A 26,225-nucleotide genomic window follows, 5' to 3' on the forward strand; every position below is an offset into this window, starting at 1 on the left:
ATGCTCAAAATAATATTACTTTGTGTCATCACATTTAATTTTTTTCGATATCAAAATCGGTATGGCCTCATAGCAACTAATTATATGATACTATAACATACAGTAATTGTAACTAATTATATGAACTAAAACATACACTAATAATGATTAATGATATGAAACTAAATATTTCTACAAAACAAATAAAATCTGTGAAGAAAATGTAACAAAATATACAAAAACATGGATGTACTAAGTACACTGATATGTACTTGAAACCTGGCTATGTGAGATTCTTGTGTCTCAACCATCTCGAGAAAATACAATGGCCAGAAAAACAAATTCTGGAAATATTTCAGCTGTTTGATTCTGATGCTTGAACAAAATGGATATTAATACACATTGTATGCTTACACTAAAGCTTATCGACAACAGTGTAGATTGCTGTCTTGGATAGCGACTGGTTGTAAAAAACCCAAAACATTCATATATGACACGGACTGTAGTGAGGTAAAAGAAACTAATATAATTTACTGGCAGTATCTTTAAAAAATTGTTCGATATTTCACTTAACTAACCCCTCTGAGAACTCTTGATTTGGACACACACATGCCATGATAAATACACATTTATGTAATGCTGCCATGTTGACATAATAACATTTGTAACACAAGCGACAGATTTCCACTGGCGTCATAATGTTTAATGATTCATGATGAATGGTAGTCCCGATTTGTTCCCTCACTCGAACCTCCCTAGTAGTCCTCTGCCCCGGCCAACAACTGAAACAATTATACACAAGTTGAACAATTTAACATATTTACAACAATCTACAACATTTTTAGATATTTAAGATGGAATATTTCTTGGAGTTTAAATACACTGTCCATAGAAGTTTAATTTAAATGAAATATAAATGAGATCAGACGATTATTAGATATAAGTTAGAGCGAAATCAGCTCTTCAGCAGGAGAGCTGATATTGTTGAGAAAGATCACACAACTAATGAGACCGGGATACTGAAAAATAATGTGCAGTTAGCAGTCATCCAAGGGAAGTAACTCTGACAATGATTCCGTCAGAGTGAGTGAATCACCTGTTTTGTTTGTATGAATATGCATGTCATGTATGATATATAATTGTACTATTTTATATCAATACATGACCTCACATTACAATTCTGTTGTGATCACGATGCATGAAATCATTACACACCTAGTCCTGTTGACACGCGCTGACCCCTACCTTGTTTGATATACAACTGCAACTGGTCAGGATCCTTTGATCTTTGACTTCCTTCCGACACAGACACCCCATGGGCTGACCTAGAACTGTCTCTCTCTTGACTTTTTCTGACTGACATGATTCTCTGGTAGGAATCAGACTCTACTCCAGAATCGGCAGCAATGACATCCGACTCCGACTCAGAAGAAGCTGACTTAATGCGACCTTCAAGCATGCTCGTTGCAGCCATCTTGGGTTGAGCATTAAGTCTTGTACCACATGTTTTATCAGAAGACTGATACCGACTTGATAACAAAGATGGTAATTCATTTGGCTTGGGTTGAGTCCTTTCTGCACATGATCTGGCTTGGGGAGGGGTTCTGATGCTTTCTCTAAGAGGCCGAAACCTTATCTCTGCTTTGGAAAGAGATTCACCATGTGTTGAGGAGCCATGCCAACTCTGTGGTAGAGCCTTAGGTCGAGCATTTCTCTGTCTTACAGTACCATGAAATGTTTCATCTCTGATAAACTCAATACAGTTGGATGTCAAAATTTTGTCATTAGAATTGGTTGGAAAAACACCTCTAGCACAGACAACATGAGGACAATCAGCATGAGGATGATCAACATGAGGACGATCAACATGAGGACAATCAGCATGAGGACGATCAACATGAGGACAATCAACATGAGGATGGTCCACATGAGAACACTCAACAGGAAAGCGATCAACATGCTCTGTACCGTCAACATGACGAGAAGGTTTTTCATTTTCTGACAAAAAAGGCCCTGGTCTTCTCTCCTTTGATTTGAGCTTGTCAAGAATTGATGACAGGCCCCTGCCCATAGGAGGCAGGTATCCATTTGTAACATGTGGTCCAGCTGGGAAATGATCAGGTGAAGTTGAACCAGAGGTATTTGTCGCATTACGTACAGGAGTGGGTGAGTTTCTAAATGCTGCTGGTGATCTATGACTTGCTGGAGGACTACAATAAGAAGCCTGGTTTAATTCTGGATCAAAATGAAAGGCACTGACATGAGTATCTTTTAAAGCTTTTGTTTGGTTGCCACCGTTGGTTGGAATGTGAAGAATGTTCTTTAACATTGATGTCAATACGTCACAGCTGACATCGTTCTTGAGTATACGTTTTTCACAGCTATCAGAACTCAATTTCAACTCTGAAGGTTTCCTTTGTTCAACACAGACTTTCTTAGTTGCAGTTATTTGAACTTTTTGTTTGAATTTAGAGGTAGGAGAGTCATTTTCTGAGTCATCCTGATTTGAAGAAGAGGTGTCAGTATTCACACATTGTCCTTTCTCAAATCCTGAATGTTTTAAGAACCATCGACACCTTTTGCTGTCAGAATTGTCACTACTGTTTGATTCTTCATTGTTTGATCCTCTCATTATATCACTTAGATTACAGTGTTTACAGTTTGTCTGTTCCTCAGGCTCAGGCTCTGATGCATGGCCCATCATTGCTGCGTCACCAAGAGCTCTCCTCATCACACGGTTCCTTGCATCATCGACCATACAGTTTCTTGTATCATCGACCAAACCGTTTCTTGTGTCATCGACAAGACAGTTCCTTGTGTCATTGATCACACTGTTTCTTGTGTCATCAACCACACCATTTCTTGTGTCATCGATCCCACCGTTTCTTGTGTCATCGACCCCACTGTTTCTTGTGTCATCGACCCCACTGTTTCTTGTGTCATCGACCCCACCGTTTCTTGTGTCATCGATCCCACCGTTTCTTGTGTCATCGATCCCACCGTTTCTTGTGTCATCGACCCCACTGTTTCTTGTGTCATCGATCCCACCGTTTCTTGTGTCATCGATCCCACTGTTTCTTGTGTCATCGATCCCACCGTTTTTTGTGTCATCGACCCCACTATTTCTTGTGTCATCGATCCCACGGTTTCTTGTGTCACCAACCTCACTGTTTCTTGTATCAATGAAACTGTGTTCATAGTTGTCATTCTTTGAATCATTTTGCTTGACATTGATGGCCATGTTTCTTGCGTAAGCATCACTCCCTGATGATACACCTGCTTGTGTCTGTGTGGCATCAGACTGCTTCAAATCCCTTGCCTCAATTTCATCACCTTCACAAACATTTTTATCAGAAAACATACTCTCTTCTAACTTTGAAGCTCTGTTTGACCCGCAATTGTTTCTTCCACCTCCCCTAGAACTTATATCACATGTTCTGTCACAACAGGGTAACTTTAAGTCTGATTGTGATTTCTTCAAATTTGACGTACAGGCCATCTTTTCTTCTAAGCTTGATGACACCCCGTTAGTCTTCTCGATGGCATATGTAAGGTGTTGTATAAAGGCTGACCCATTCCCTGCACTAGGCTGGGAGCAGGCTCCGTCTGCTGTCGTCGAGCCAGGAGAAGATGGACTGTGATGGTCGTCATCTTCTTGTGCAATGGAGACAACATTTTCCAGGATATTTTGAAGAGTCTTGAAGAATGTATTGGTTGTTTGAGGCAAAACCCTTCCGTTTGCTTCGCTGCAAAAACAAAATGTGTCAGTGTGACAACTATGTTGTGACACATATTAGGCGAAAATAATAATAGTCTTGGTTCTCAGGCTCTGCCCGCATTATCATAAAGTCCGCCGCATGCTGTTTTCATATTTCCATAAAAATAAGAAAATCCTCATTCCTAAAAACTATACGATCCAAAATAGCACTCAGTCACTTCCCTTTACATGTGCACTGCTTTACTGTGCATCTTGTGTTATGGTCATGGTGGCAATACTTTGTTTTTTTTGTAGGGAGGCCCTTTCCCAGGTTGATGGTGTACAACTGTTTATTTCGTTACATACTATTTGAACAAGCCAAGAAAAAAAACCACCAAACAACCGCCTGCTCACACTTTTATTTAAAAAAATCATTGCTTGAGAACCAATTATTATTTTTTTAAACCCTAATCACAGAGCATTTTGCATTACTTTGAAGGAGCTAATTTGTCCAATCTGACACTGCCCTATTGAGAAGGCAACTGAACTCAGATCAAAATATGCGTTACTTGTGTAATTGTCACATGGAAAGCATTGTGATAAGGCCAAAGAGACATATATAAAAGCTGCTGAGAATGAACATAATTCTTTCAAAGAAGCCAATATTTATGTTAAAATTAAAATCTTTAAAGAAACCACTTCTTCCGGCGTCCAAAGCACTATGGTCAACGGTCCAGGGTCAAAGCACTATGGTCAACGGTCCAGGGTCAAAGCACTATGGTAAACGGTCCAGTGTCAAAGCACTATGGTCAACGGTCCAGGGTCAGAGCACTATGGTCAACGGTCCGGTGTCAAAGCACTATGGTCAATGGTCAGGGGTCAAAGCACTATGGTCAATGGTCCGGTGTCAAAGCAATATGGTCAATGGTCTGGGATCCAAAGCACTATGGTCAACGGTCCAGGGTCCATCACTATGGTCCGGGATCCAAAGCACTATGGTCAATGGTCCGTGATCCAAAGCACTATGGTCAATGGTTTGAGATCCAAAAGCACAATGGTCAGTGGTCCAAGGTCCAAAGCACTATGGTCAATGGTCAGGGGTCAAAGCACTACAAAGTACAAGTAATAAGCACATTACAGAGATGCATCACCTTTTCATTAAGGTCCTCTTGATGTGAGAGATGTTCCTGGGCTGCTGCCCAATCAGGTCTCCGTGAAGGACAGATGTCTTGCCACACTTCAACCCATTGATGTCCGCTATCAGCCTCTCTGCATCCAGTCTGTTGCTTGCTGCCATAAAGAGGATCAGGGCATGGTCAACCACAGAATCAGGGATGACATTCTCAGCATTTTTATTGTCTTGGCTGACTAAAACCAAGCTCAGTAATATTTGAGCCATACGACCCCAGCCTATATAACTAATTGAATCCGGAATCCGGACTCGATCCCATCAGTTGTCTCTATTAAGCATGGATTGCTGAAGACCACTTTTAACCGGTATTATGTGCAATGATGCATGCCGTCAGGGTACGGTGACAAGCTATCCATTTGGTCGCCTTTTATGACCCGCATAGGTTGCTGAGGACTTACTCTAACAAGAAATCTCACAGATGAATTGACCCACCCCTAACAAAGGGAGATAACTACATGATTCATTAATCATTATACTTGTTAATGCAGACAATTTCACAGAATAGTTTAATAAGCATTTTACAGGGAATGGTATTTGATTACTGAGTTTGACAGTACACTACAAGATGGGATCTGGGTATGTTGTCTGACCATGTATGCCTTGCTGTAAGGTCTTCGATTACTGGGTTTGACTGTACACTACAAGATGGGATCTGGGTATGTTGTCTGACCGTGTATGCCTTGCTGTAAGGTCTTTGATTACTGGGTTTGACAGTACACAACAAGATGGGATCTGGGTACGTTGTCTGACCATGTATGACTTGCTGTAAGGTCGTTGATTACTGGGTTTGACTGTACACTACAAGATGGGATCTGGGTATGTTGTCTGACCATGTATGCCTTGCTGTAAGGTCTTTGATTACTGGGTTTGACTGTACACTACAAGATGGGATCTGGGTATGTTGTCTGACCGTGTATGCCTTGCTGAAAGGTCTTTGAATTCTGGGTTTGACTGTACACTACAAGATGGGATCTGGGTATGTTGTCTGACCGTGTATGCCTTGCTGTCTGTTGATCTCGGTGCAGCAGTCTCGCAGTCGACTCTCACTCAGCAAGTTGTCCATGGACATGCGGGTCATCTCCAGGTGTCTGGCGGGCGGGGCTGGCTGGACACGTCGCTGATGTGTGTCTTCCAGATGACCCTCTGACATGGTCAACAGATAGAGTGTGAGTCAGTGAATATGTTACAGCTAAATTTTTACAAACCTGTAGAGGTTATGAATTCTCTGATGAAATCCTCCTTGGGGCACTTATTGCATTTTCCTTGCTCAAGAAAATCTACATGACATAGTTGTAACCGTAGATCATGAGAGACCATAACCAGCGCTGAGCTAGGCCAGAGGGTCCCTGAGAATCGAAGGAGCGCGTGCGCAAAATACGAGTATTATCGAGTAGTAAGGACTGATATTTATCGACCGCAGAAGATAAAATCCGGACCATTACTGAGCAGTATAACCGGAGGACTGTCTAAAATCTCGAATGCTCAATCGGCTAGAGATTAGAACTTTGCCCCGTTCGGAGAACTGACTGACCAAACCGAGTACGCTCCTTGAGTGTTTGTCGAGTTGGTAAGGTTTGATGAATCGTGCTCGGCTGGCTCCAAACAGCCGCGGAGCAGATCTGTTCAATGGGCAGAGCCGCGGCGTACGCTTTTGACGCAGCCACTGCTCTAACCTAATAAGCCTTCAACCTGGTAGGGGGGTCCCTGCCTGTAAGCGTATACGCTGTACAAATGGTTGAAACTATCCACCTCGAGATAGATTGTTTACTCGCAGGTGAGCCAACCTTCCTACCGCCGTAACAGCAAAATAGTTGGTTATCCTTACGGACACCAATATTTCTGCTGATATAGGCCTTGAGAGTCGTGCGGACATCCAAGACATGAGCATGTCTTGCAGTGGTCCCCGACGAGGAAGGCTGTGAAAGAGCAGGTAGCTCAAAAGGAGCCGTTCACGTGGAAGCGTGTGCGACCCTAGGACGGTAAGAGTCCGGTAGTCGAAAACTGACTCTGTCCCGGTGATATTTATCGACCGCATGGAAGACAGTTATTTCGGGATCGGCTGACATAACACGAATGTCGCCTACCCGTCTGCCGGACATTACCACCACAAGGAACGCCGTCTCCCAGCTCAACAGCTGAAGAGAGAGAGACGACAGATCCCGAAAGGAAGGACCGGACAGCCAATCGAGAATGATTGATAAGTCCCAAGGGGCACTGATCCACCGGACTGGCGGTCGGATCCTGTCCACACCTGCTAAAAAGCGCTGCACTCATGGGTGTGTACCCAGAAGTGCCCCGTCGACAGGGACGTGAAAAGCTGCGATAGCTGTAGAGTACCCTCGGACTGTTGATGCGGCCAGGCCATCATCTAGTCGCGACTGGAGAAACTCAAGCACGGATACGAGATCTGCAGAAAAAAGATCTGCATTCCCTCTATCGACACACCAGGGCGCATAGCAGGCCTATCTATCGTACTGAACATTTGTGCAGGAATACCGCTCTTCTGGAGGCGATTGACAGTGGCCAAGCCACCCATTGAATCCTGGGATTCGGGTGGAGGGCCCCGTTCTGGGATAGGAGGTCCGGTCGTAAAGGTAATATAACAGGAGGCTGAGCCAGAAACCTGAGTATTACTGGAAACCCACTCTGTGCCGACTAAAGAGGTGCCAGGAGCACAATTAGTCGCGCAGGCTGAGTGCCTAGCTGAGACAGGACCTTGGAAATCAGAGTTACTGGGGGGGATGCCCACAGAACTGTCCGTCCAATCTAGCTGGAAGGCGTCCGGTGCCACCGACCTCGGGCCGGGGACTAGGGAGCAGAACGTTAGTGTCTGGTGATTTACCCCTGACGCAAACAGATCCACCTGTAACGGCTTGTATAACAGGGAGAAAATCCCGAATATCCCCGGTTCGAGCCTCCACTCGTGAGGAGCGAGGAGCCGGCAAGACAGAGCGTCCGCACAGACGTTGTCCACCCCTGGTAGATAAACAGGTAGCAACCTGATATCGTGAGAGTCGCACTATAGTAGGAACTGCCACGTCTTTCGTCGAAGCGACGGAGACACCGTTCCCCCCTGCTTCCGGATGTAAGTCATCGCCGTTTGGTTGTCCATCTCTAGACGAACCACTTGGCCACGAAGCAGATCCGGGAAGCGTTGGAACACCAACCTGACCGCTCTCAGTTCTAGCACATTGATATGCAGTTTGATCTCCTGCTGGGACCATAGTCCCGAGGCAGTGTGATCATTCAGAACGCCTCCCCAGCCTGAGAGTGTCGCGTCTGTTTGAACTGTGAGAGACGGAACGGGAGTGTCGAGGGGGAGCCCCCGGGACAGATTCCCGACCTCGGTCCACCACTGGAGGTGTGTAATGAGCCACTACGGAGTCTCGAGCACAGTCTCGAGATCTTCCGAGTTCGCCCAAAGTCGATGGAGTGCTTGTTGAATGGGACTCATTCTCAAGCGCGCCCGCCAGACCAAATCCACTGTCGCCGCCATGTTGTCCAGTAACTGGAGCCATGTACGAGCAGTGTGACTTGCGCTTAAGGGACTTGATATCTTGTGACAGAGATACACATCCTCTCACCGTGTTGAAATTAGCCACTAGGAAGACTAGATTCTGAGTGGGGCTCAGATCTGACTTCTTGAGATTGATCATCCACCCTAGAGTGATCAGAATATCTATCACTTGTTGTGTAGCTATCTGACTCAGGGATTGCAATAGAGCTCTTAGCAACCAGTCGTCGAGGTACGGATGGTAGAACCGACCTTTTGACCTGGCCACTTGGGCGGGAATCAACATCAGCTTGGTGAACACCCTCGGGGCCGTGGAGATCCTGAACGGTAGAACCCTGAACTGATAACACCTCCCGTCGAAAGAAAACCTCAGGTATTTCTTGAACTCGGGGTGTATTGGTATGTGGAGATAGGCGTATTTTAAGTCTATTGACGTTAGCCATTCTCCTGTCTCGACAGTTGAGATCACTGTTTAGTGACTAGGAAACAAGTTGAGTAGAAGTCCTCGCTTTCCTGTCCCTCGGGACCTGGTTCGATCGCAGCTTTCATAAGAAGTGCATCGACCTCGGCACGGAAGAATTCCGCCTTCTCTCGGGTAGCAGGCACCGGAGTGTGCTTTATCCCGGAGAAGGGGAGGGGCGGATGATGTTTCCACCGAGGCAAATGGCCATCCCTTAAAATGGACGGGGTCCGGGGATTGTGATGTAACTGTCTCCCATTCCTTCAGGAATAGAGCCAGTCGGCCGCCTGGAGGCAGTGGAGCCCGGCTGTCGGCAGTTCGATAACTTGCGACTGTGGGTTAACCCGGGGCTCTTCGGGCGCTAATGGGAACCCATCGTTCCCAGCCCCGCGAAAAAGCTGTTGGCCTCGACCAGCTGCCTTGTCTCGGCCCGTGCCTCTCTTGCTCCTCCCGGCGCCCTTATACCTGAAGGAAGCGGTGGCTTCCAAGCAGGTGTGGACGTCTGACCCGTGCGTTAGCGTAGGAAGGGACAATTGGAGAGGCCCGCTTACGCGGTTTTAACGCTTGATACCTCCAACAAGGCCTTAGAGTCTTTGATGGAAGTATACAATTGAGCTGCCTCTCGGACCACCAGCTGAGCCCCAGGGAAGAGGGTGGCACCCTCTTATACGGCAAAGCAAGTAGGTCTTGGCGTGTGTAAGTCGAGTACTTAGATACCAACATCCACCGCCTGCGCATGCCCACAACAGCGCACATCATCTGCGAGGCACAGCTACGAATAGCGTCCAGTGCAAGATAACTGAACTTCCGTTAGTTGCGCGGCCAACTCCGAAGAGTCGGCCGGCCCCTCTAACTCCCTCTGTACAGCCGACAGATACGCGGAGTGTACGGAAACACGGAGCTGTTGGCCTGCATTATGATATTGCTCCTCGAAGCATATGTAAGCAGCCTTCAACTCCGCACCGGACGCGGGAAAGGGGGGCAACCGCCGGCCCTGCTTGACCTTAGTCAAGTTGGGTGTCTCCGACTCTGGCATGGGCGCAGCCACCTGAGGCAGTACCTGGACAATCCTGTCCCGCACGTGCCTCTGCACCCGGCCCGAGGCCGAGTCCCGGTGCCGAGGTGCCGGAGGTTCAAGGGAACCCACCTGGCACTGGGCTAGGTATCCACTAGTGGAAGAGGCGTCTGGCTCCGCTAGGGAAAATTGTGCGTCGGTAGTGCACGGGCCGGCGCCCGCCACCCCTCCGCTGGGGAGCGACCTCGAGCCGGAGCCGAAGCCCGGTCAAGGATCGTCCCCGAGACCAAGTGGTCTGCCTCGGCCGACGCCGGGCATAACACAGATCTCGAAGCTACGTCCGGCGTCAACAACGGGGAAGGCTCAGCCCGTAGCTCCTGCCGGAGCCGAGACTTCACCTCCTCCATCATCAACGCCATCGGTGACTTAAGTAACGCAGAAAAGTCTGCCAAAGACAGTGCAGGAGAGGGTGCAGTGCTTACTACGGGGACCCTCGAGCCTTCTCCCCTGGCCCCCGGAGAGGGAGCGGGGGAGACAATCTCGGCAGCTTTTTTACCCTTTTTAGATGGGGAGGAGGGGGATGTCTTAGTAGATCTGATATCTATCCCCGCCTTTAATAGACCTCTTTAAAGTGGAACAAGTCAACTTGTCTCTTTTTGGGGGCCCCGGGGGGTAAAGGCAATGTCCTCCGCAGGACATATTAGGCAGCATTTGTGCCTGTCTTAGAACAACCCATACACAGTTTGAAGGTCTTGTAGACAAGACCGTAATTTCTGAGGTGGGCGGGAAGGGTATTAACGTGTATCAGTGCGATATAAAGATCGGAAAGATACGTGCATAAATTGTGAAACTAGAAGCAAAGGCGTAATGTAGAATGCGATATGTAACGCGATACTAATAGCCAATGTCGTAGTATAATTATAACACCAAAGGGGCGTGTTACGCACTAAGGTGTAAAACCCGTAAAAAAGGTAAGTGTAGTTTATGAATTAACACAACACCTTGGGTTTTGTAAAGGAAAAAATTATAGACCAATGCTGCATGAAATAACAAAACCCCAAGCCGTTTCTTAATGGCCATGGTGTTACATGTATCAGCCCTACAGAACTACAATATGGACGCCATTGCGGCCATTTGAATTCAAAGGTACCGTGCACGTGGCGTATAATTACAACTCTATAAATTCACAATGCGAGGTATTACGCCTTTGCAATGAAAGAAATGTACCATACATACAGTTTGTTCAGCCATGGTTCTTGTCGAATGATAGATTTCTCTTATTTTGTCTTGTGTGAAAAATCAACACTTCTGTCTCTTACAGATGACATAAGGAAAGTGATTTGGGTGAGAGTTGCCCCCCCTGGCGTGAGGCACCGTTGGGGGTGAGGCCCCGTAAGGGTGGTCGTATATCACACAAAAACGAAGTTTTTTGTGTGGTAACATTTTTCATTAAGGAAAATGGTTACAACTATGTCATGTAGATTTTCTTGAGCAAGGAAAATGCAATAAGTGCCCCAAGGAGGATTTAATCTGAAAGAGAATAACAAATAGATAATACTTAGTATGACCCAGAAAGGGATTTATCTAGACCTGATCACAGGCCGATATCTGGCCCCTAATCTGCAGCCAACTTCATTGAATAATTTCCAAAATGCAAATAAAAATTTACAAGTTTACTAACTTAATGGCTTTGTAGAGATAAACTGTTTTTTCAACAGGACTAATATATAGGAAGAAGTTTAAATGCTTAGCCTTACATTATTGCACTGAATACAATCTTAATATACAACTTTAATATACCTCTGAATCTAAGAAATTTAGAACTTTTAAGAAATCCATTCCCTCCCCCCTCATTCAATGAACCTTCAATAGCTCAATGCAGCAGTGCAGGGTTCCTAAATGATTATACTTTGTGCAGTGCCTCAGCTTCACCAACCTTGGACATGCATAGACCATTAGTTACACTTTTCTTGAAACGTCGAGCCGAAGTACACTTCCTTCAACGTAGCCCCCCAAAAAAATGGTTTATTAGACTATTTGATAATGAAAAGTGTTCAATGTATATCTGGACTTATGTTTGTAATCTAATTTATTTATTTAATCCAAACTTGTAGGTAACAATGCAGTTTACTGGGCGCATCTTACTAGTGCTAATTGGCTCATGCGGCTGACTGTGGCTCTCACTTGTCGGATCTCGCGTTCCTCCTTGATCCTAAAGTTAGTTGTGTGTGGGTAAGGATAAGTTACCCCAACTTTACCCTCAGCCCATGGATCCCCTTTCTGATCAAGCACCCCTTTTGGCTTTACTATCAAACACCCTTTCATGACCTTTAGGTTGGGCACCACTTGCCATTCAAAACACCCCTTTACTATCCTTGGGGTTACTTGTGAGGTAGGGTACAGGTTAGCTCACTCTTTTCACAAATTAATCCAATGTAAAGAAACTGTATACCGTATTCGACATAATAAGCCCCCCGCTGTAATAAGCGCCCACGGAGATATTTGCTAATATATTGGCTAGTGAACAATCCCAATTAGCACCCCTTCCGATTGATCAATGTTAACAAGATTTATTTATTAGTGTATGATACGCACTCGTGTGTTATATGCAACCTTAATTATGGGCAATTAAATTCTGGAAATATATATCTGTCATACATGAACACAAAATTTATTTTTCACCAAAATAATATTCTTAAAAGAGCTCCCTATTTCTAATTTTGAGAGCGCCTGGGCACATATCACATCGAATGCGGTAATTTTCATCGTTTTGAGTTTTGCAGAAAAAAGTATGCCTGGTAAAGTGCAGTACTCCCAAATTGTATTCAATGTTGGTTACATTAATTGTGGTGAAATCATATGTGAACTGATCAGCAGATCGCACTATCTAACCCTTACTTACAGCAACCATGATCAGATTACTGATAGTGACCATCACTTGACAACAGTGTTATTACACAACTGAATGAGAAGTCATGTCATTTGAGGTTTTCCATGAAAACAACTACTAATATTTCAAGTTTGAAGTAATAGACAACACAAAAAGAGATGCATCATCACTTTTTGATTCCATGGTACCGGCAATTTTTTACAAGGACTGGCTGAACCGACTGCCAAAGATACAGAGTAGAGCTGCCCGATAGTGACAAGAACAAAGCTTTGGTCTCATATCTCCCCCATCTTCAAATCACTACATTGGCTGTGAATCCGCAAGAGGATTGATTTGAAAATCCTCACTCTTGTCAAACAGTCTCTTCATAAAACTGGTCCTTCAAGAAGTGTTTCTCCAATACAAATCCACCAGAAATCTCTGATCATATAACCAACTTCTTCTGTCTGTACCAAATAAACTAAAGTCCTTTGGTGCTCGACCCTTCTCTCACACTGTTGCCTCTCTATGGAACTCCCTTGCCTTCAGCCGCAAAAGTGCACCTAGTATCACTGTGTTTTAGTTTTGAACGCTACAACTAAATGTGTGTATATTCACTATCTTCATGATCTTTACTGTCCCCTCTCTGTCGTATATACTGTAAATCTTGAAATTAATGAGTCTCCAAATTAATATGACTGCTGACCCCTAGCCAAAAATGAGACTCAATATCAATGTGACTGCCCGCACCCCATCCCCAGTGGAATGACACATATCCTACCTTAATCCAATCAAACAGCAAATAGCTCCGCTTATTAGCGCTGACTTAAAACAATAAACAGTGTTTTCCTAAAAACAAAACACACAGTTTATATGTTTACACTGTTGAACCAACAGCAGTTCAATGATTGGTATGCGGAGGTGTCAACAAACTTGACAAGAGCATTTAGAGCTCTTGTCCCCAGCAGTGATAACTCACCGGATTCCAAATGTGTAATTCCTATTCTTTGTATGACATTGATACATACTTGTTACAACTGCTGCTGAAAAACCTTGATTATCTTCAAGTTGGTATTTCCGCTATTTCCCAGTGTCTTTTTGTCGATAGTCATTTGGAGACATAAATGCGAAGTTAATTAACGCAAGAAAAGACCACTTGCATTTTTCACATTTAATTTATGATTGCGTTAATTTCAAGATTTACAGTGTCTTTGCACATTCAACATGTCCTCGGTGATGTGGAGTTTTGCACTATACAATTAGCCTATTATTATTATCATTATTATTCCAAGTACTTCCACGTAGCCAGTCCTACTGTCCGAGGGAAATGTAGTTCAAGTCCGCAACCCTGATATAGTGCATCTTCTCATGCAGTGACAGAAGGGAAAGAACATAGTATTCCTACATCCATAGTTTAGTTCTCCAGACTCGCGCATGGCACTACCTGGAACACAGGAGTTCCTGGGACATGACAGTGCGCTCATCAAGTAACCTACCAGCCACCAGCTTCTTTCTAGTGTCAGTAGACAGTTCCACATTCAGTATCCACCCCTTCAGAGTCCATTGGTCCAATTCCCTCACTGCCGTCAGCGCTGCCTGGGGGTCAGTGAATCTCACAAAACTGAGGAGAGAAGATCAATGATGCTTTAAAACCACACTGGAAGATTGTCACTGAGTCATACTAAAGACCTAAAATAACATGGAAAAACAGAATTCCCTTCTGCAAGCATTAGCGAACAACATCTTCATCAAATCCACTTCCCAAAACAAACGACTATAAAAAGAGAACAAGCATGAAATACTCATATCCCTCACCAATATGACATGTCCGTTGTGTGCATTTTTGATGCATTTACAGTTGTATTTGTAATGAGATGTGTTATAACTTAAACAATAATCAGAGAAGTAAAGGTGGTCTTGCTTTACTTAGAGATCATTGAGAGCAGGGGTCACCATGAGGTGTACTGAGAAGTACAGCACCAATCATCTGATGATCTGAGTAGTAGACTGGAGTCTGGAATGCTACAGCACTGGCATTATCAGTAAACAACAAGTCCAGTGTAGCTCCTAGACAGTGAGTTGAAGAGTGAATGAGTTGAGTCATTTTCCGCACATGAAAGAAATCTTCAAGTTTGAGTTTTTCACTCAGATCACAGTTGAAATCCCCAGTAACTAGGTCATGTTCACATTCATGAAATGAGAAAGTGAATGCGACAACCGTGTCCATGACACTTTGGGAGGAACATACACACAAGCAATGCAGAACTTGCCAACAAGAAAGGAAATGTATTCAATACTGCAAGATGACATTACATCACATAGCTGGACACTGTTCTTGAAACATACACAGCAATACCATGTGTAGTGTCTCCTGGATAGACTTAATATCCTGGCAGGTCTCTTTCACTGTAATCATTGATGTGTGTTTCTGTGAAACACAAAACATCAAGCACACCAACAAACTTGTCCTTCTTCACATCTTCGAAATGAGCACTGAGGGATCGAACATTCAAGTGAGCCACCTTGAGTCCATCACCATGAATGTTCTCTACAGGGTGTGTCCAGGTGAACAGTCTTTCATTCCGCAATCTAGTCATCTCATCCAGTGCTTTTTTGTTTACTACAATTTTGTGTTCATCAAAACCTACAAGCTTTAGGCCTTTCCTTGATTTGACCCTAATGAGCATCGTATACACTTGACCAGGCTGGGCTTTAAGTTTTACTTCCTTGTGCAATTGTCATGTTCCCAATCATCTGCTCATAGGTGCTACCTTGTGACTTGTGGATTGTGAGGGCCTATGCTAAAGTTCCAGGATACTGTTTTCTTTCAACCATGACAGATTTAGCATTGTCTGACACAGAGAACAAGGCTGTTACAGCAGTAATTGGTACTGCATGTTTCAAATTGACAGGACTTCGCTTTCTTGTATCACGGCACTGAGAGGAAATAGGCTGGTTCGTGTGTCCCCGTTCATGTTACCGGTACCCACTGTGAGGAAGTAGGCTGGTTCAGGTGCCACTGTTCATGTTACCACCATGCACTGTGATGAAGTAGGCTGGTTCGGGAGCCACTTGTAAACTGTGTTTTCACAATAATTCACCATATACCTTGTCAAAGCCCCTTTGTCAAGTGGTATACATCTCAATTAGGTTATTATGGTAACGGTTCTCAGGCAACCCTGTGTAGATGTTTTTGTAGAATATGTAAACGGTTTCTGAATTATGCTCTTGCTAAGGAAACATTCGTAAAAACTCCCAAACTATCAAAAGGCATGGTTTTCAAGATCTGCTCTGGAAACAAGGACTACCGCCATTTTCAGCCTAAGTCAAAGTCGTTGCTATGGAAACTCGAAAAAAATATTTTTTTTAAAAATCCCAAACTATCAAAAGGCACCAGTTCACCACTAGACCTATCTATTTGACAAGTTTGGTACGACTTTCAAGTTCTGCTCCGGAAACGAGGACTACCGCCATTTTCAGTCTAAGTCAAAGTCGTTGCCATGGAAACTCGAAAAATAATGTTTTAAAAAATCCCAAACTATCAAAAGGCACCAGTTCACCACAAGACTTATCTATGTGCCAAGTTTGGTTGAGATATCTCTCACGGTTTTTGTGTTCTGCTCCGGAAACGAAATGTGACGGACGGACGGACGGATGGAAGGACGGCACCCATTCCTATATCCCCCTTCTACTTCGTGGCAGGGGATAATAACCATGGTATGCCCAATGACAACAACACCCAAGCCACATGACAGCAACCTTCACCCAAGTGGCGCGATGGCTCTTGGTTGACTGCATGTCATCATTCCCCAAGGGTATGGATTGTTGCTCACAATATCGATCACTGGATTGTCTGGATCAGGCTTGATTATTTACCAATTGCCTTGAAATAGCTTGAATATTGCTGAGTGTGGCACTACGCAAGAAACAAAACTGGAAACACAAATTGTAACAATATTCAACATGAAATATAAGTTCCAGAGAGAAGCTGTGACAGGGAGAAATAGAAGGGAACTCTACTGCAACCAAAAGTTAGATTAGGCTTAAAAAAAATAAAAGAACTGGTTCTCAGGCAATGGCTTTTGAAAATATAGTGCGGGCGGGTGGTGTTTTTTTTGGTTGTTTTGTTGTTCAAACTAGTATGTAACCAAATAAACAGTTGTGTAACAATCAACTTAGGAAAGGCCTCCCTACATAAATGTATTCCTTGATGAGTAAAATACTGGAATACAGTATTTGACTAACATTGGAATACTTAAGGATTTTTTGTTTGTTTATAAAATGGAAATAAAAATGAAAGGTGCAGCAAACTTTATAATGATGTGAGTGGAGCTTGAGAATAAAGGTAACCGTATTCGACGTAAAGGCGCTCTCAAAATTAGAAAGAGGGGGCTCTTATTAGAATATAATTTTGGTGAAAGAGTTGAAAGATCGTAAATTTGTGGTTTAGGCTGACAGCCTGAAATGATACAAAAGAAAAGTCTGTACGTATAAGACACGCCAGATATATTTTTCCAGAATTTAATTTCCCGTAATTAAGGGTGCATATAACACACGAAGGGTGCTAATTGGGATTGTTCACTAGCCAATATATTAGCAAATATCGCCGTGGGCGCTTATTAGAGAGGGGCGCTTATTACGTCGAATACGGTATTATTATTTTTTGCCACAGCAGATGAATGAGCTGATTATGTGAACGACTCATCTATTGACATGAATAGACATGTGAACCTAAAAATTGATAATGAATGAGCCGATTATTTGAACCACTCACCCATAGATATGTGAACCCTGCACATAATCAGCAATATATGTTGTTAAAATAGGACCACAGTGCTTGAAGAGTTCATACAGTTCCTCCTGAAACAACAAACAGACATGTGTAGCGCCAATTAAACATCAGTAGAACTAGGAAGTGTTTGTTGGAGTGAATGTTGTTTTAGGCTGCGGCCAGCAATACTCGAGTTGTATAAGAACAGACTGGTGACAGTCGAGGTTGTTTGAAATAACTGGCTGCCCATAAGCCAGGTAAGTGAGTGAGTTGGGTTTAACGCCGCTTTTAACAGTATTCCAGTTATATCGCGGCGTGTCAGCTTAATGTGGGAGGACAGCCCGAAGTGATGCAGGTCTCAGACGTTTACCACTTCTGTGAAACCCACGAGCACGGGTATGGTGCTGACAAACCTAGAAACATAATCGGGGCGAACCGGGATTCGAACCCACAATCATAGGTTTCTGGCGTGTCCAAGGGACGCAACTCTGCACAGCGAATCGCGGCACCTTAGACGACTGGGCCACCCGTGCCCCATATAAGCCAGGTGAAGGTAGCTCTCCTGAATGACTAGTAGTTTCCTTTTTATTCTGTTTGTTGTTTGACATGGCATTCCGCAATATTCCACCATATGACGGCAGTCTGTAAATAAACGAGTCTGGGCCAGACAATCAAGTGATTGACATCATGAGCATCGATCTACACAATTGGGAAGGGATGCGTTGCATCAACAAAGTAAGCGAGTCTGACCACCCGACCCCGTTAGTCACCTCTTACGACAACAGAGTCGCCTTTTATGGCAAGAATGGGTTGCTAGAGACCTATTCTACCCCAAATCTTCACAGGTTGGCCAGTAGTTTCAATTTTGTATGTTTCCTAATTGTAATTTCAGTAAAAATAAGTGTCAATATATTTGTCACCATTGAGCGAGTGAATTGGGTTTAACCCCGCTTTGAACAGTATTCAAGTTATTTCACGCCTGAAGTGATGCAGGTCTCAGACATTTACCACTTCGATGAAACCCACGAACATGGGTATGGTGTTGACAAACCAAGAATCATGATCAGGATGAACCCGGAATAGAACCCACAATATAAGTTTCCGGTGTGTCCAAGGGACGCAACTCTGCACAGCAAATTGTGGCACCTCAGATTACTGGGCCACCTGTGCCTTCTATTTGTCTCCATATTAAACAATGATAACAATGATCACTGTAGACTTTCCTGTCCCTTGGCACACCCAGTTACTCGACGTACATTTCATATTAATTGACGGAATCTGTAGAACCAACATTTTACACAATATGTTAATTTATTGTAAAACTGATAGTAAGTGATACAAAATGTTGAGGGATCGCAGAATATCTTTGAGTTGCATTCTTATTCTCTAATTGAAAGTATCTAAGCTGTTTTCTTCAACTTTGATTCAAATGATGTGGAATCTAATCAAGGGCCTATCGCAATGGAAGCTCTTAATGATGTTAAATCGGAGATCTTGGATGACATGGATGAGCTAATGGACTTCAGAACTCTAATGCAGACCGAAATAAATTCAACAAAAGCCCAGTTGATGCATGCGACAAACAATTGTGATCAATTAGCAGTCGGGGTGGCCTCTTTGGGATGTGGATTTTCAATTCCTACTGCAGGACCCGGTTTTTCGCGTGCGTGGGCAAAGTCAATGAAGCGCGTGTAAAAGGACTTTGAATATCCTGTGTATTGGTGTCACTTCACCGTTAGCGCTTGGTTGATTCCCGGCCTTCATTACCACCAGGAGGCTCGTTTAGCTGTCCGCGGCCTGTGCGGTTAGCGGGTGAATGTGGATACATGGAAAGACGTGTTTGTACTTGAATGTGTGTGATTTAAAATTGACGTGTTGCACTATCAGGATTGTTTGAAAATTATTACGTGAACTTCACGAGTTTAGTGGTTTATCTATTCATCATAGCACACAATGAATGGTCTACGATTTAATATGACATTCAGTTGCACATTCAGTTGATGTTGAGAGTTCACACAATGTGTGTGGGTATTTCCTATATCAATTACCCGTATTTACTTGAGTATGGTGCGCACCCCCCTCTAGGGCATTCAGTATTTTTGGGGGGGAAATCGAATGCTAAGTGCAGAAAAAAATTACACCGTAGATCTACCCCTTCAGCGAATTCCGGTAAACGAACTGGTGATGAGAAACTTGGTCAGTACAAATTCGAAATTTGAGATAAAAAATCACCAGACATGTTTATTTACCGTTTAAATTGGATTTTGTGTTCTGCCAGGCGTTGTTTTACATCCAGGGATTAAGATTACCTTGTGTATTTTCTCGTAAACTAAGCCGGACACAGCAATCAGCTGTACACACGTAGTCTTGGAATCTACCGGTGATTCGGTCAAGACACACCCAATGATATATAACTTTACAGTATTTTAATGCAAGGATCGGCAAAAATTGTATCTGAAACTATTTTTTATCAGGAATAATATATCCCAATATCTTGTTAATTTAGTTGCGGCTTTTACTAAACATATTTTAAATGATAATATCCCCTAGTGAAGCAGCTGATCGCTATTGCCGGGTAATTCTTTTTCACATGGAACCAGTCTGACCAGTCACCGTCAAGGCTCTCGCGCACGTGATCGCGAGAACTACGTGTTGACATAGAATCGTCAAACTGTAACAAATATGACTTTTAACGAGTCAAAGTATGGCATTTATGATATATGTATCCATTCCCTGTCAACTAAAGTTCGTTTCAAGGCGTCAATAGCGGTAATCTGACCGTGGTTGCTGTTAATAAAGGTGAGTTGCGCGAACTTCCGCTCGCTTCACACGCGATTTTGCCGAAATTAATTAAAACAATATCAAAAGGAATTTTGAATCAAATTAATGAAATAAGTTACATACATTAGTCCAGATATACAAAAAAACACACACTTTTTTTATAGCCAGACAGTGTTATTACATGATTAATTTTCGTACTTCAGTATGGATTTGTTGACATGGTATTACCGGTGTTACGTGCTCACGGCAATATCTTTCCATGGGGAAAAAAATTATAAAACTCATTATTTCGTGTACAGTGCGCACCCTCTTCTACACAGCTGTGTTTTTTTGACAAAACTTTCTCACTATACTCAAGAAAATACGGTAGCAGCTGATTAGTTATTTCATCCACGTCATGGAACAGTTAAGGCATATCTTTTTGATCGTTTATTTGAGGATGTTAGAAATAAAAGTCAACGGAAGAAATCCGTACGCCTGTTGTCTTGTTATGAAATATTTAGTCCCACCAAATATACATGTTCATTCTGAAATCATGTTCAGATGTCATCAACAGCTCCATTTATTGGTGAGCACTTACAATAATAATTATGAGATACATCAGCATCACAAAGAGCACCACGTGTTTCAGGCGGGTGTTTGTAGCAAGTTCAATTGCGCGTGTTATGGCAACAATATGTTGCATAAGCTATAATTTACACTATAGCAAATGCAAGAATAATAACATCAAACATAAATATAAATGGGGAAGAAAACATGATCTTTTTCAATGACTAGACAGATGGTTTACGTACTTGTCCGTTATCGACAGGTCGGAATTCGCTTTATGCAAATATTTTTACCCGGGCATAAATTCTATTGGCTAACTTGATTTTTCAAATTCTGAAAACACGTGGACAGTATGTTTTCTACACACAATGTTGCCTGTGATATTCACTGTGCGCGCGTGTTTACGTGTATGTTTCATCGTTTCTACCGTTATTTTTTGGAATTAAAAAATGCACTGCGGTTAACCGACAATAATTGACTCCCGGACTTCATTACGGCGAGGTGACTTGTTTCTTTGTGGGGTTGTTTAACACCGGGCAGCTGGGTGACTGCGGACTGTAAATAATCAAGTCTGAACCAGACAATCCAGTGAATTCACGAGCATACGATGACATGCATCAATCTATGCAGCGAGCTTGACCATCCGATCCCGTTAGTATTGGTTGCTGAAGACCAATTCTAACCATGCTAACCCGGATCTTCACGAAGATATTGATATTAATAATAGTGTGTACTTATTTTGTTGTCATTTAAATGTTACGATAACGATGCTACACAGGTTTTGAAGGTCCAGTGAATTAACATTACGTCGGCCAGAACGGAAAAATAGACACGTTTGTAATTTTGAACCGTTGTATGTACACTTAAAGGGGCACTGATCTAACGCAATTCCCCGGGACTGGTTGTTGCCTTTGTTATTGTTTTTTCCCAGTGAGTACCCGGATGTAGAGCAGAAATCTAGACTAGCTCGCGACCTCTGTTGCGCCATTCGTAAGCGCATTAGTCACTTTTATGGATACCGGTAGTAATAAGAGCGTATGGTCACATTGATCAACAAAATGAAATACAGTTTTCGAGATAATAAGGAAATGTAGGTATTTTTGTGGGTAGCATCGGTAATGGTGACGAAGTTTTGATAAGTCACTTGCTTGGTAATTTTGCGATTTTCGTTTACACTATTTTTACTTGCAACACAAAGTAAATATTTCATCTGAGCATTGCTTTTTTTATAGTGTGTATATTTTTTTACTGTCAAAATGTGTAACATATTTATTAAACGTATAAATATTCAGTTATTTTACAAAGTGACTGAAAAACATTTCCATCTGTATTATTATGATAACGAATTCCAAACATTTTGATGTTTAATGTCATCACCAAGAGACTGAAAATGTTACGTTGAAAAGTACATTTCTATGTTGTTTGGCTTCTAATCCTACATAATAATCTGTTGTGATGTTTGTAGGCCCTTTTGATCGTCTTAATCAATCTGGACAGATCTTTTAGTCAAAATGACTGAAATATTTACACATTTTATAAATTGCCTGAGAGAATCACATTTTACAAATTGACGGTAATCTATACACGCTTACAAAGGAAATGACCTGTGAAAACAACGTCTATCACGCATTGAAGAATTTCCCAACCAAGACGTAGAGAAACAAGAACGAATCGGTTCAAATGAAGGAAAACAAAATGCAAATACCATAATTACAACTTACCAAATTTATGTGTATAAATAGGCAGCTTCCTTGTTCGAGGAATGTATCCGTGAATATCCACACAAAGGAATAATGTCCCACTCATCTGCAGCTATACAAAATAACTTATTCGATGTCACGTGTCTCTGTAACTATCAAATATTCTAAAAGATATATATCGTTTCGGGATATTATAACCAGTGTTCGTTTCTCAACTGATCACTTGGATTGTTTCAGGTGTTTCACATAGGTGTCAAGTCTCAAGGGTTGGCTGAGAAAGGCCACGTGACAACTATTTTCATAACGTCCACGGTTCCTAAAAAATCCACTGAGTTTGATAACAATGAGCAACCAATCAACGTATTATCAGTTAACCCTTTGAACAAAGTATGTTGTTTTTACATCGGCACTTCACGCCATGATATGAGTGTATTCCCTTTGTTTTAGTAAACCTAGACATGTAAACACTCACTTTTGACATATCCACTGTGCAAGATAACAGTGATTAATCAATCAACGTATTTTCTGTTAATCCTTTGATGACTAGGAACGATCCGTTGATTTACCTAAAAAAGTAAATCAACTGATCATTCATCTCTTGCTGGGCTGCCACGTGCATATTACATAACGCACATTTCACCTCACTTCAAACCTGGATATAGATTGAATAATTACCCCAGACACAATAAATGCCAAATGAGAACCTTTGTCAGGTAATGTAAGTGGTGCTACCACTAATTGTACCTGTAATAAATTCATTAACTGAGCATTAAGTGAATGACGACAAATACACAAGTGTAGGGTTATACGAGAAAACGTTGATGACAACAAGGGAGTAGTAATCGTATTATCGACGCAATCCGAAATCCGAAAATGCTTTCACTGCATGGATACCTTTTTTTTAGTATTAAACTATAACCATCTGGGGTATTTCCAAATGACGACTTCCGATGAGCTCCGCCGTTCTTTTTGTCTGTTTGTTTAGGCTGAAGAAATTAATTAACATGCGCCCTTTGTCGAATCTTTATAGATCACATTTAACTAATCAGTGTTTATTCAAAAATGCGTAAAACAAATATTGCCTCCAGCCTCCAAGTTTATTTAGCTGTCCTTGCAGACGGTAGCCCAGTCTCTGGTCACGCTCAGTTGCGTTGCGTATCAACCGGGTACGCACAGGGGAAAAAACAATAACAAAGGCAACAACCAATCCGGGAAATGGCGTTAGATCAGTGCCCCTTTAAGGACATGGGTATTTTCTACAGCAGCTGCCAATATGTTAAAACATGACAATCACAAGTTAGTTGTAATAGTGTAACAAACAACCGCGATGTGGTTCGCTATGTTAACAATGAGAAGAAGAATCGACAATTTGACAAACACTAAGCAAACTATGTTGATATTTTTTTTCTTGTTGTGGGAATGTGACCGGGGCATATTTCACTGTGAAACGTCCTCTTAAGGTCGGATGTGTTCATCGTACAGTCAAGTCCTGTTAATCCGTCATTATTGGTTGCATATAATTATGTCGGATAAACGAAATTAGGTAGTATTAACGTTCGTGATCGAAAATCGGACAACTACACGTTCGATAACAATTCAAACACGTTGTACTAAAAAAGGAAATAATCATATTGTTATGTTACTATGTTAGCGGAATACTTTTTCAAAAACTACTGATACGGACTGTTTGTCTGACTTAAAATTCTTTATAAGGCATAGTTGGGAATGCAAGTCGCCAATTTGAAACTAGTGCCGCAAATGCTTAGAAAGCTGCTTTCTTAGTGGCTTATGTTGACTTCCTGTTAGTAATTTCATTGGTCGGTGAAACTTCGCGGAAGGTCGTTCTGACGTGACCTGTAATGTCCAAAGCGGTTGCGAGAATTTGCATATGAGTTTAATGAGATTGAGGTAATCGAGGCATGTGATTAATCCTGTTTTGTTTATTTAAAGCCGTAATTGTTTATTGTTAAGCAAGTTTATCTCTGCAGACGTTGAAATATGCAGCTACTCGCCGACTCGTCTCGCATCATAACACTTGTCTGTGTACGTTGATCACTGTGTCGGATTAACGAGACTAATTAAAAAGTGATTTCAGCAGTTCGTTGCAAATTTGGTGTAGATGTCGGGAGTGCGAGGCTGTCGGATTAACGGGTCTAAATAGCGATGAAGTATATTGTAGATGTATATTGCTGCACGGTCGATTGTCAAACAATTAAAATCATTCCCGGGTTCACGTTGCCATACAGCCAATTCAAGGAATTCGAGACGTGCACGTCTGTAAAAAGTTGATATAAGTGCCTTAATGCATATCCCAGATACTAACCCTTACTTGTTGACAAAGAAACTCGTAAGGTTGTGTCATTGTAAAGTACAGCCTGACGCGTTATTGTTGTGACTGTTAATTTGACGCATTCATTACTGGATGAACGTTTAGGAGTATTTCAGACCTCTTATTGATATCTCCATGTATTTGTACATGTTTATGTACGTAAAACATATTAAATTAACTGAAACATGAGGCACTCAAGATCGGTGACAGCAGCATAAAAATGTATTATATTAAAATAGCATAATATTTTTAGATAATAATTTGTTTTAAAATATTTTACAACGTTATCAATTCCATATGTTATTGGGCAATTCTTGGTATATTATTAATGTTAAATGTGTTCATATACAATCATATAGAAAATATTTCGATATTGACATCAATACGTTAATTTTCGCTTCGCTTCGATTCTCTTACACTTTCACAATTCTTCGCCAGTGACTGGAAGTATGAACGATCGAGCGAATTCCAATTCAAGTAATCGTTGCATTCTCGCAAAACGCCGCGCCTGTGATGTCGATACCATAGTACTTTGGCTAATTCGTGGTGTCATCAACTATCATACCACGGAAAGAAATCGTGATTCTCTCATATATGAAGTTTATATATATATATATATACCTTCTGAAATGAAGAATATTTTGGCAACAATTACGGGATATTGTGCCAACGCGTGCACGGTCTAATTGGCTTTATATATATATTAGTTGCTGATGGAATGTGCAGTTATCCCCCTGTTTGTCAATGTAAACAAAACAAGAGGCGACATATTTTAACGTGGAGGGGTAAGTTCATTTATGGAGAAGTCACGTGCTGTATTGCGTCATCCCAGTTGACCGCAGGGTGATCACTGGCTCCCATAAATTTCATGCTGTTTCCCATTTGATTACGCGTATTTGGTGATAGCACAGGGATTACCTAATACAATAATATCCAAAAAACAATGAACACCTGTTATTTTTATTTGTTTAAAACACACGACGTAGGTTTTCCGTATCTGGACCTAATTATGATCCGACTTCCATCTTCATCAATTTAACAAATCAATCTTTGCTGTGACTAGTTTTGAACATCAAGCTGTCGCGTATGTAAGAGTTAAAACTAATCCGAAACAACATTAAAAGTGAGAAGAAGTGAGTGCTGAAATCAGTCTGGGTATATAAAAGTCCAGTTCCCAGTTTTTTCTGTACCAATTCATCATGGCATATCATTGAAAAGCAGACGACAAGCATTGCGGAGAAGTCAGCGTTGATCAAGAGAGAAAGAGATTCACAGGCTAAAGACAGAATCGGAGGCCTTGGCATGAAGCAGGAAAAGACGGGGTACGACCAGACACTGGACAATGCACTGTTTGCGTGGTTTACGCTAT

The 26,225-nt window shown here is 42.2% G+C and overlaps 1 protein-coding gene across 1 annotated transcript in view; it reads right to left on the minus strand.

Moving 5' to 3' along the window:
* Positions 1 to 201: 201 nt before the first annotated feature.
* LOC139450968 (uncharacterized) overlaps positions 202 to 26,225 on the minus strand; it is a 31,199-nt gene continuing 5,175 nt past the window's right edge. The window contains exons 3-8 of the mRNA XM_071232791.1: positions 17,501 to 17,586; positions 14,223 to 14,347; positions 5,859 to 6,011; positions 4,828 to 4,966; positions 1,225 to 3,725; positions 202 to 761 (exon numbers count right to left, since the gene is read on the minus strand). Coding sequence (XP_071088892.1) covers positions 721 to 761; positions 1,225 to 3,725; positions 4,828 to 4,966; positions 5,859 to 6,011; positions 14,223 to 14,347; positions 17,501 to 17,586 — 3,045 coding nt within the window. The 3' untranslated portion in view covers positions 202 to 720. The remainder of the gene's footprint in view (positions 762 to 1,224; positions 3,726 to 4,827; positions 4,967 to 5,858; positions 6,012 to 14,222; positions 14,348 to 17,500; positions 17,587 to 26,225) is intronic.

Source organism: Haliotis cracherodii, unplaced genomic scaffold (genome assembly GCF_022045235.1).
Source record: "Haliotis cracherodii isolate W230 unplaced genomic scaffold, xgHalCrac1.p SCAF_8, whole genome shotgun sequence".
Classification (NCBI taxonomy): domain Eukaryota; kingdom Metazoa; phylum Mollusca; class Gastropoda; order Lepetellida; family Haliotidae; genus Haliotis; species Haliotis cracherodii.